The sequence below is a fragment of the Hyperolius riggenbachi genome, chromosome 9 (assembly GCF_040937935.1).
Source record: "Hyperolius riggenbachi isolate aHypRig1 chromosome 9, aHypRig1.pri, whole genome shotgun sequence".
Taxonomy (NCBI): Eukaryota; Metazoa; Chordata; class Amphibia; order Anura; family Hyperoliidae; genus Hyperolius; species Hyperolius riggenbachi.
In genome coordinates this window covers 263,198,377-263,210,861 of record NC_090654.1, presented here as the reverse complement: position 1 = coordinate 263,210,861, position 12,485 = coordinate 263,198,377, and the positions used below count along the sequence as shown (strand labels likewise).

At 45.6% G+C, this 12,485-nt stretch overlaps 1 protein-coding gene across 1 annotated transcript in view; it reads left to right on the top strand.

Moving 5' to 3' along the window:
- Positions 1–12,114, top strand: part of TSHR (thyroid stimulating hormone receptor) — a 131,947-nt gene extending 119,833 nt beyond the window's left edge. Inside the window, 5 exon segments of the mRNA XM_068254446.1 lie at positions 1,659–1,736; positions 7,170–7,358; positions 10,312–11,315; positions 11,318–11,394; positions 11,396–12,114. Of these exon segments, the coding sequence (XP_068110547.1) occupies positions 1,659–1,736; positions 7,170–7,358; positions 10,312–11,315; positions 11,318–11,394; positions 11,396–11,710 (1,663 nt within the window). The 3' untranslated portion in view covers positions 11,711–12,114.
- The last annotated feature ends 371 nt before the right edge of the window (positions 12,115–12,485 follow it).

Genomic DNA, 12,485 nt, shown 5'->3' with positions numbered 1-12,485 from the left:
TGTTGCCTTCTGAGCTGGCCGTGGTGGCCGCTTGCTCTATGTTCCCCCACATCCCCTCTCCTCTGTAATTGAAGACTTACAATGTTCAGATCAGACTGTGACAGCAGCGCGACCCAGCTGCTGTGCAGAGGAAACAGAATTTACATGGATTTATTTTATAGTTAAACATTTAAAGGGAACCTAAACTGAGAAGGCTAAGGATTTTTCCTTTTAAAATAATACCAGGTGCCTGACTCTCCTGCTGATCCTGTGTCTCTAATGCTGGGGATACACGGTACGTTTCTGTACCGTGTATCGAGCAGCTGATCCAGCCAGCTGATAATATTCAGCTGGTCCGATTATGCTGCTCGACCCCCGCCCGCTCGGGGACACGGCGGGGGTCGATCCGGCGACTAATCGGCCGCCGGATCGACCCGTGTATTCCCAGCATAATACTTTTAGCCACAGCCCCTCAACAAGCATGCAGATCAGGTGCTCTGACTGAAGTCAGACTGGATTAGCTGCACGCTTGTTTCAGGTGGGTCATTCAGCCACTACTGCAACCAAATATATCAGCAGGATTGCCAGGCAACTGGTATTGTTTAAAAGGAAACATCCATATCCCTCTCAGTTAAGGTGCCCTTTAAAAGTAGGCTTAATGTTTTACTGGCTTTAATCGGTGGCAGCCTATTAAGTGTCTGAGAAAACGTAGAAAAAGATCAATAGTCCATGTATTTTATCTTTCTCCAGCCCTCAGAAGTTGTATTCTGTCAGGAAAACTTTTATGGGTGTAATTTGTTAATCAGGGATGTTTACTATATTCTCGACAAGAAGCTGTCACTTCCATGCCTAGAAATTAACTCTTTCAGGCAGCAAAATACAACAAGTAAAACAGCCTGGTTATTAATATGTTTTGCGCTGTACATACACGTTTATCTCATCATGTCACATGTCGCCTTCGGAACACTTTAAGCAGCCTTCCTATTCGTCACCAGGCATATTTGCGTCCCACCATGGCTGCCACTTGGGCAACAGAGACGACAGGTCACCTGCAGGACAACAAGCTAACCCATTCTGTGGGTGACGCCTGCAACCAGCGGGGCCTCCAGTGCCCCCAGCCAGCCCACTCCGACAATTAGCTCCATTCTCCATAATAAGCCAGAACAAGACTCCAAAATCCCTGTTTTGTTTTCTCAGCCTGAGAACATTTGGATTTTTGCAGACACCGGCTCCTGGAGAGTCAAAGCCAGGAAGCAGCGAGGGTGTAGGAGGCTCGCTAAAAGTGAAGGGAAAGGATTGCGGCATGCACTTGCCAGACTTCTGGGGTTACTTAGTGTTTCCTTCTTCCCACGCTAGTTCTGCTCCGACCAGCAAGTCAGGTAACCCGTTCCATGCCAGGGTGCTGGTGGTGATGGAACATCCAGCAACTTAGGCATGGTGTAGAAGCAGTCTTTCTGGTCCAGAGACCATAGACGTGACCTGAGCACAGAGTCCATGGCTAACATCACACGCTGGAACACGACTGTGCATCTCCATATGTTTGAACAAGTTGACCGAGACGAGAGCCAGGGGTAACACCCAGCCTGGTCCGTGTCCCACCACAGACCCAGCCAGGCCTTCAACCGCAACAAGCCTTCAGCTCCAAGAAGTAACAGGTTTTCTCTTCTCTCCATCCACAGGGACCTGCACAATAACCGGCACCTGGGTGGACTCCACGAGGATCTCTTTATGGGAGTTCTGAGCGGCCCTCACACACTGTAAGTTAAGAATCTCAGAAGTTCCAACGTTTGGAAGTCCTTTTGTTTGAGGCGCAAAACTCCTGTTGTAAAAAAAGAAGGAAAGATTCAAAAATCACAGATGATCTCCTTTGCTTATTGAAATAATCACTGTCTGCTATTTCTCTGTCCTGTGCTTCACACAAATACCTATCCCAAATGGGTTAGGGGAGAAGACGCACCATTTATCAGGGCTGTTTCTAGCCCCAGGCAAGAATTATAAGGTGGATGCATAATACAGGGAGGTACAAACAACTTGCTGATCCTGTCGTGTCGCATGCAGGGCCGGAATTCTGGGAAGGTTACAGAGGCCATGGCCTAGGGCGTGAAAATAAGCAGGGCGCAGGACTTGGAGAGATAAGAGGTCACATGTCAAAGTAAATCACCTCTCCTGCTTTGCTCTGGTCTGCATGAATTCCAGAGATCCCTGCATCTCTCTTACTTGCGCAAAGTGTGTGTTATGGCAGTCTGCATCTGCTGTCACCTGTATGATGAGAGGGGACAAACAATCTGCTGTGAAAAAAAAATATATGGGCTCAAGTAGCAGAACTCTGGAGTTCCGATTAGTTTTTTTCATGCAGCACGCGGGCAGGAATTAGCAGCTCTCCCCCTCCCTGACTGATGTTAGTTTATTACTAGTCAGTAAGTGCTGTTAAAGTCCTCAGATCTCTTAAATGTATGCCTTTTTTTTTCTCCTAGAGAATGACAACATTCTTTGTGCTACAGTTTAACTCTTTCCTGGCTTTTTTTTTGACAGCAAAGTACTGTGTTAACCATCAGTGAAAGCAGGATGTTTTGAAACAGAATGACAACTGTGTTACATTTATTTATATTTACAAAACAATCAATGCATCGCCTACTGACTGTATATATAGCTGTGTGCCTAACATCTTGTATACAGGAACAAAGTCTGAAGATGGCTTATTAACCTAAGGCTCACTGTTTTTCTTTTGGTTAGCCAATAAAAAGTGTTATTCTGTTACAAAACTTCCTGCTGACTGATTTTAAGATCTATCTTAAGTGCTAAATTGTCACTGTGTAAAGTACACCTGAGCTTATGCTGGGTACACACAATGCAATTTTCTGACAGCCTTACTGTCAGATCGACTATTTCCAACATGTCTGATCTGCTTTCCAATCAATTTTCTGAATGATTTTTCATAGAAGTGAACAGCAAATTGATCGAAAAATTGAAATTAGATCAGACATGATGTAAATAATTGACCTGACAGTAAATCTGTCAGAAAATTGCATCATGTGTACCTAGCATAACACTACATCTATGCCAGGGTGTGTAGTGTCGGATCCTTCTACTTACCTGCTCTCTGTTTTGGATGGGCTTCTCTCCATTGCGCTGCACTATCCCCTATTTGTGGCTCTGACGGCAGCAAGTAGCACAGAGGATAAAGAAGCAGCGCTGTCCACTGGGGCTCCTTGTGATTTTGCACTCCTGTACGGATGTGCACAGGAGCCGAGGGAGTGTTATGGGTATGTGTTCTTGACAAGTGCTGCTGAGTGCTCATACATGAGCATCATTTCTGAAGTAGGCAAGCCATACACTATCGCCTGCTGTGCATGCAGACAGGAGCGCAAAATTACATGGAGTGGACAGAGCATGCACTGCTTCTTTGTTGCACGGGGCAAAGCAGAAAAACAGGGGGGGCGTTCAAACTAGTCAGAGTTGGACAGAATGGGGGGGGGGCGGTCGGTGACAGCCGGCCTAGGGCGCTGGAAAGTACAAATCCGGCCCTGGTCGCATGTTGTTTCACACTTTCCAGCTTGTAAATGGGTTTGGGGAGCGTAGGAGGGGGGCAGGGACAGATAGTGGCACAAGGGGACATAAGGAGGTAGAGGGGACAGAAGGAGGAACAGGGCCAGAAGGAGTCACAATGGGGGGCAGAAGAAGGGACATAGGAGGCACAGGTTTTGTAGGTAAGCTCTCATTCTACACGGAAGTAGTAAAATTGGCCGGTGATTGGCCAATCCAAATTGGATGTGTGCAAACACCCTTAAAGTTAAGTTGAATTTATTGTTTGGTCTGGTACAAACTCCTTTCTTCCCCAAAACTGATGACTCTATAAAAAGCAAAACATCAAAATGAACTTCTGCACACTCATGCAAATCCTCATGCGAATCCACTTACAAAAATCATGCAGCAATCAATGCTGTCCCTACAGCTAAGTTAAAAGTGTGGGATCTTCGATTTTGTGCTTTTTAGGCTCTATAAAAAGGTAAATAAAAACATGTTGCAGAAGCCTATGACAGCCGATTGCATGATTGGCCGGCTGGGGGGAGGGAGGGGATTTCTAAAGCAAAACAAAACACAAAATTAATTTTAAAAAATGAACATAAATTTTTATAAAAATAAATAAATAAATAAATAAACAACTGTGGGGCGATCAGACCCCACCAACAGAGAGCTCTGTTGGTGGGGAGAAAAGGGGGGGGGGAATAACTCGTGTGCTGTGTTGTGTGGCCCTGCAGCTTGGCCTTAAAGCTGCAGTGGCCAATTATGAAAACAGCAGCCTGGTCTTTAGGGGGGTTTACCACTGTGATCCTCAAGTGGTTAATCAATGGGCTAGTTCACACTTATTGTATTTTTCACACACTGAAAAAAAAAAACAGACATTTTGTATGATATTTCTGCACATGTTGTCAGTTTTCTCTATCAATTACATTAGCTGCTGTGAAAAAACGTGCGCATTTTTCTGCATAGAAACACACCTGGTGTGCAGAACTGCATGTAGAAAACTGAAAGACAAGTGTGTTCCCTGCCTTATAGTAAACCAGAGAAAAAGTGTAGATCCGGTGCTAGCTTTAGCTCAGTATGGCCCTTTAAATGAATGTTATGCCCACGGTGCTGCTCCCTTTGCTGGGTGGTGCCAGGAATCTGAGGTATAGAAACAAAAGAACAAGGGTGCGCTCCTATGGTGCATTAACTTTGTTTACTGGTATCATGCTTAAAACAATTGCACTTACATTAAATGTGCAAGTATTGCAGATGTAGGAGGCCGCCAGCGAGTCACTCCCACTTCCTGAGCCTGGCCAGGGCTTCAGGGTCCGTGCGCGATGTAAGGCTGGTGGACTGGGGACAACCGCCGGTGTAGTGTCAGAATGGGCAGCCAAGCAGATTGGGCAGCCCCGCATGCGCACTAGGAGCCTGTGGCCCATTAAATTACGCAGCCACGTAAAACGTCCTAAATATCTCCGCTTTCACACCACGTACACTCCCGAAATTTTCAGGGGAGGGAGGGGACCCCCAGATCTAGCTCTGTGCCGAATTGCAGTCCCCGAGCCCCGCTGGTTCCCGAGACTGATTGCAGCAAACCTATCTCGGGAACTAGCGGGGCTCGGGGGCTGCAATTCGGCACAAAGCTAGATCTGGGGGTCCCCTCCCCTGAAAATGTCGGGAGTGTACGTGGTGCGGAAGCGGAGATATTTCAGGTAAATAATGTCTAACTTCCCACTGAGCATGCGCGATACTCAGTGAGGAAGGCTGCTTCCGGGCTGCCCATTCTGACATTACACCGGCTCCTACTCCTTTTGGCAAGCCGTCTATTCGTCACAACGCTTTTCGGTGCTTAGCCACGCCTTCTTCCGGTGACGCAACGGCTGGACGGCTGCCTTTTTACAAAGAAAATCATGGGACTAGTGCCGCCCTGTGGGCGGGTATATTCCAGGTGGCTTGTTCCTGGTATATTGACTAATAAAGTTTTAATTGCCTATGCAAATGCAATTAACGGGTAACATATCGCTACATATTGTAAAAAAAAAAAAAAAAAAAATCGATAAAACTTATACATATTTATTTATTTAAATCTTCAAAAACTGTGCAAAATACGACGTTAAAAAAATGTGCAAATCTCTCAAAAAATGTACGCTTAAACGAGGGGGAGCTGGGGAGCGGCGCTCGCTGGCAGTTCACATCCAATACATTAAAACCAATTAGGCTGTCAGCATAAATTGCTCCCCAACTCCTCTATTTCATAAAATTCATTTAGTCTATCTGCATAGATTAACATTCTGCGCGGCCTCTTACAACTTAGCCGCTTATGTGTCCACGTATTATCCATTAAATTAAAACCATTTCATCTACCAGTAAGCGGCTACTTGATGCTATACGGTGCCGATCTCCGCTTCCTATTTACACACAATTGATCATTTAAAATTTAAAACTATAACAGTCTGTGTTAAATTAATTAATATATATTGTAGTCAGGTTATATTCCCATGTACTTTTAAGGTTATACATTATATTGATTACATTTGGCAAATCACAGTGATCTTGATACATCTTCATACAAGAAGCAAAAATGCCCATGGTATCCTCTGATGTTATACTACGTGGTTTTTTGTGTATATATGTGTATAAAATTATGATTAAATGAAAAGAAAGCCTAGAGATCATGTAGTCCTAATAAAAAATAAAATATAATAAAAAGATATAAAAAATATTATATATAAGTATATAAAATTGATGGGAACTAAATAATTAGTGTATATAAAAAACAGGGTATAAATTAATAATTATTTGATGGTTTATAATGGGGTGAAAACTGATCAAATGGGACGGGAGGGGGGGGGGGGCGGAATTTGATTTAAGAAGGGGTGGGGGGGGGGGAATGGTGAGGAAAAATTATGATAGACCTGCTGCTGGTTACGTAAGGCAGAGTCTACGATCTAAAGGGGTCCATTAAGACCTGCTAACTACGCTGAGTGCCCCTGCTGTATGGTGTATCCGAAAGTATCAATGTGACTGTAATGTCCCTTGAAATTATTGTGTCAAACTGGGACTTAGAAAATAGTGCACAGTTATGTAAATTACAGGTAATCTAAGGGGGAAGGAGGGGGGGGGGGGGGGGACAAGAAGGGATAAGCCCTAAATATTACCAGTAGAGGGACTGGGGCTGTAGCAGAAGGTGCAGGACAGGGAAGATTATTTTTACAGATTATTGACAAGGGGTGGACAGTCTGAAATAACAGCTTGTTAGCTGAGAAAACTTTGAACCTCAATTTCTTCATAGAGTCCTCCCGGTACCAGGCTATTTAACCTAAAGATCCAGTACATTTCTCGTTCACAGTCTCTTATATCCGTGAACCGGAGGTACTTGGTACTACGCTGTCCTCCTGCAGTCTGCCAATCAGCCCGGGTAATAGGCTCACTTGGGTCCAGTCTGACCTCCTGCGCATGCACAGTAAACCCGGACTGATGCGACTGAGTCTATTACTGAGACTGATCATGGCTGAGCGGCAGACCGCGGGAGGACGGCGTAGGACTCACACATGTTTATGCTGCAGGAGGAAGCCGCAGGTGAGTATCAAATCTTCCTTTTACAACAGCTCTGGTTTACTTTAAGCTTTAGATTTTAGATTTAGATTTGTGCATGACACCGTTTGTACTTGTTTGTTGCTCAGGGACATCTCGAAGACGGCCGTGTCCTCCCTTCCTTCTAAGGGTCTTCAGAGCCTGAGACACCTGCTGGCCCAGGGCACCTGGTACTTGAAGAAACTGCCCCCACTGAACACCTTCGTCCTGCTGGATAGAGCGGACCTGTTTTATCCGAGTCACTGCTGTGCCTTCACCAACTGGACCAAAAAGAAAAAGTCAGTGAACGACTGATTTTCAGAAAGCACAAACAAGAGTTGTTCTGAAATGTTATGCTCTTGCCCAAACCTATATCAAAAATGTACTTAAATGTAAAGACAGGTATAACCAGGGACGTTTTTAGGCATAGGCAAAACAGACAATGGTGCTATTAATGTGCTATGTGAGCTGTTATTGTTTAAGATTTGGTCTCTGTTGATTGTTGCAGCTCTTTTTGGATATCAGGAAAAAATTTCCGATCTGTAAAGACCCAGGCTATACTAGAGGCATAACTAGAAATTATGGGGTCCCCAATAATAATCTGTGTGGAGGAGGACGTTTGATTATTGGAACTTTGCCAAGGCCATTTTTTACAAAATAGGCCACTGCAGCTTTAAGGCCTCATTGCACACAAGCGATTCCCCCCTCCCCCATTTTTGTTGCCCACCAACAGAGATTTGTGTTGGTGGGCTATGATCTGTAACGGTGGGGTGCCGCAACTCAGACGTCTGATTATATGGTGATCTGCAGAATCACCAATAATGCAGACGCTATACTTGATTATGTGGTGATCTGCAGAATCACCAATAATATTAGTATAGCCACAAGGATGCTATGAGTGTAATGCTTGGTGCGACTGTAACTTAATAGTTCTGCGAGACCTCACCTGAGAGGCTGGTGAGGCACAATCAGTACACTGACAGTATAATAGCGTACAAGCCCCCAGCAAGCTGGAGATACAGATACTGAGGAGATAGAATCTCCCGAGGAGCGGGTGATTCAGACGGTACTGCAGCCTAGTGATCACCTGAGGAGCATATGATTTAAGACAGTACTGCGGCCAAGAGGACACCTGAGGAGTAGGTGATTCAGACTGTACTGCAGCCTAGTGATCACCTGAGGAGCAGGTGATTTAAGACAGTACTGCAGCCAAGAGGGCACCTGAGGAGTATGTGATTCAGACTGTACTGCAGCCTAGTGATCACCTGAGGAGCAGGTGATTTAAGACAGTACTGCAGCCAAGAGGGCACCTGAGGAGTATTTGATTCAGACTGTACTGCAGCCTAGTGATCACCTGAGGAGCAGGTGATTTAAGACAGTACTGCAGCCAAGAGGGCACCTGCGGAGCAGGTGATACAAACAATACTGCAAATAGCGATCACCTAAGGAGCAGGTGATTCAGACAGTACTGCAGGCTAGTGAACTCCTCACCAGTGGAGCTGGTGGGAATAAAGAGTAATTAACGAGTGCTCATCACAGGAGCTGATGAGCCTCAGGAACCAATAAAGCTAGGTCCCTTCAGAGGTGCTGGCTGGCACTAGCTGAAAGGCACTGCTAAATACGGCCAGACCTACGGGGGTTCTGGGAACGTACTAACAGTCACAGCAACTGCATAGTTTGGCAAAACCTTACCAGAGGAGCTGGCAAGGTACTATCAGTTTAAGTGACAATCCAATTAACAGAGCTCGTGACTAAATAGTTTAGCTAGACCTTTCCAGTGGAGCTGGCAAGGTACTATCGGTCACTTTAAGAAAAAGTAGCGATACCGCACCAGAGGTGCTGGTGGGTAAATAGCACACCTCACCAGTGGGGAGCACCACTGGTGAGTAGAATGGTCAGACAGGCAAGGTTCAGCAACAGAGAGGTTAGTTTCAGAACTGAATCGGGAGGCAGAAGAGTAATCGGTAATCAGGCAGAGGTTCAGCAACTTTAAGGCAGATAGGCAGAAGTACAGAATCAGAAAACGAGATCAGAGTCAGAGTTTAGCCAGAGTCATACACAGGAAATCAGTAATAATCAATACAATCAAATGAGCTAACTATAGATAGATGTATATCGCAATTATTGCATATACATCTATCATCAACAGGAACCTCACTACAATATACAAAATAACAAAAGTCCTAGTCTTGTGTAAAATCCCTGGTTTCCTCCCAGATCAAAACACACCAGAACTAATCTAAGGTCTGAGCGCTAACACACTAGTATTTACGACAGCAGACAAGGACAGAGTAACAACTCCAGGTTTAAATACTGAAGGCAGATGCAAGCAGCCCCGTCCAAGGGGCTGAACCAACCTGCAAGGTAGATTGACAGGTAGAAGTCAGCTGACCACAATGTCAGCTGATCTGTCTCCTACGCCCATAAAGGTCCTTTTGCTCCATGCGCAGGCATGTGGACCTAAGCTGCTGTGCAACAGAGACCCCTGTCCCACCTGAGTCGGGAAGGGACACCCGGGATGGCGTTGCCGCAGAGGTGACATCAGGTGTGAAAGCAGCTGCGCTGCTTTCCACCACAGAGGTAACATCTTCGATCGTTACATGATCGCTCCTAGGATGTTTTTTTTTATAAATATTTATATCTTTATTTTTACAATAAAAATACTTTTTTATTTTTTATTTTGTATGCATCTCTCCCTCCGCCCACCGGCCAATCACTGTGATTGGCTGTCATAGGCTTCAGCCTATGACAGCAGATCACCCTTGAGCTTTCCAGGGGGACAGCCGTGTCACACGGCTGTCCCCAGTACAGCGCCACCTTAGATCGTAGCGCTGTACGGAGTAAATAGACGGCGGTTTCCCAGTGTAACAGTCTCCTAGCGGCGATTGCCGCTGGGAGGCTGCTGATGGAGCGGAGCTCTGCCCCCCGAGCAGGAGATGTGCGCACATCGGCGTGTGCAATCCCCTGCAATCTCTGCCCCCAGGACTGCACGCCGATCGGCGTTAGGGGGTCCTGGGGCTGCTGTGGCGTCCATGCCAATTGGTGTGGAGCAGCCCTAAGGAGGTTAAGACCACACATGATTGCTTTGTGGTATATGGTTGTCTTGCTGCGCTCAACCGATTGTAGTTGTCTGTAGACCTGACTGATTTAGAAAAATAATTATTTCTGGCATGTGAAACATTTTAAATGCTGCTCACCTTTCTCCCGACTTTATTATCATAAAACTGTTTTTTTTCCCATTCCTTTCTACAGTGACCTGGAGGCCTTTGTGTGTAATCGAACTCTTGGAAAGAGCGCCCATAGGAAGCGCTCACTGAGAACCTATATCGGCATAGGACCATTCTACCAAGACTACGTGGATGGAGATCCTGACCAGACTGAGGATTCCAAATTTACTGACTTTCATAGCAGCAGGCAGTATTCCGTCTTCTACGAGGACCAAGGAGAGGAAGAAGTTGGCTTTGGCCAAGAGATAAAGAACGCCCAAGAGCATTACACACCAGCCTTTGAGAATCACTATGAGTACATCGTGTGTGGTAGCAATGAGAAGCTGGTGTGTACACCAGAACCTGATGAGTTCAACCCTTGTGAGGACATCATGGGATACGACTTCCTGCGTATTGTGGTGTGGTTTGTCAATCTTCTGGCCATTTTGGGCAATGCCTTTGTCTTGTTTATTCTGACCACCAGCCATTATAAGCTGACGGTGCCACGCTTCCTCATATGTAACTTGGCGTTCGCTGATTTCTGCATGGGCATCTATCTTCTGCTGATTGCCTCAGAGGACCTCCATACGCGCTCTGAGTACTACAATTATGCCATTAACTGGCAGACTGGGGCAGGTTGTAACACAGCAGGTTTCTTTACTGTATTCGCCAGTGAGCTCTCTGTGTACACCCTGACGGTGATCACTCTAGAACGCTGGTACGCCATAACATTTGCCATGCGCCTGGATCGCAAGATACGGCTAAGACATGCCACTTTTATTATGTTGAGTGGGTGGGCATTTTGCTTTTTTCTGGCTCTTCTGCCCTTGGTTGGGATTAGCAGCTACGTAAAGGTCAGCATCTGCCTACCAATGGACACAGAGACAGTGTTGTCCCAGGCCTACATCATCTTCGTCCTGTTGTTGAACATCATAGCGTTTGTTATAATATGTGCTTGCTACATCAAGATCTACATCACCGTCCGGAACCCTCACTACAAGTCTGGAGACAAAGATACAAAAATCGCTAAACGCATGGCCGTCCTTATTTTCACAGACTTCCTCTGCATGGCTCCAATCTCCTTCTACGCCCTGTCCGCCATGATGAACAAGCCACTGATCACTGTGTCCAACTCCAAGATCCTCCTGGTGCTTTTCTACCCTCTTAATTCTTGTGCCAACCCTTTCCTGTATGCCATCTTCACCAAAGCCTTCCGAAGAGATGTCTTTATCGTCCTCAGCAAGTTTGGCATTTGTGAACATCAGGCTCAAGTTTATCGTGGACAGACCGTGTCTGCTAAAAACAGCAGTAGCTCTTATGGGCCTCGTAGTAGCGGGGGAAATGCGCAGACTATGACAAGCATTCCTGATTTCCTTAAGAAAGACCAAGTAGCGGCAGGACCTCAGTCCACCTTACTTGAAGACAGTCGGCTGACTGCAGTGTAAGCTGTGAAAGCCCAAAGGAGATAAACTGTAGTCAGTACTAATGTTGAGTACAGCTTCCCTGTTCTGTCAAGAGTTCCTACAAATGACCCTTAGTCATTATGGGTAACTTGAGTGAGAAGAGCATGCTGCGGTGGAAAATGTTTGAGGGCATTTACAGAGAAACCTTTATTAGTAATAGGCTGGTCGGGCTTGTGCATTGGGCAGCTTGGAGTGGGACTCTACCAAGTCTTCTGGAAGAGACTCTGCAAGAATCCGACCATCAGAAGCTCCATCAAGAAAAACAAAATCTTATAGCCGCAAATTATGCTAAGGGGTGGAAGCGGAGGAGGACATGATACTTTCTGTAAATAGCCATTATAGCTTCACAGAAATGTCTTACTAAAAATAAACGTGTTCCATTTGTTTTACCGTCTTCGGACCATTTTTTTTTTCCGCTCAAACATCGCCGTCCTATGAAAGGGCACCTTGACAAGACTGGATGTCGGGGCTGTTTGAAAAATATAGAATATCCAGATAGGATTTCAGTAATACAACTTTATTTTTCCATAAATATAATAAAGTCCTAACACCCTTCTCCAAACACCTTCATGGGGTCAGATAGGTGTCCAGTTTCCGTCCCGTACCAGGCAGCAGAGTTGTCCTCTAGTAGTCACTACATGTTCTTCAGAAGCTTCCTGGAATCTCAGAGCACAGGAAGGTTCTGAAGGGCCGACGTTTAAGAAGATTTCATATCAACATTTCAGTCTGAAGCATCTCGTTAAGTGTTTGACATGAA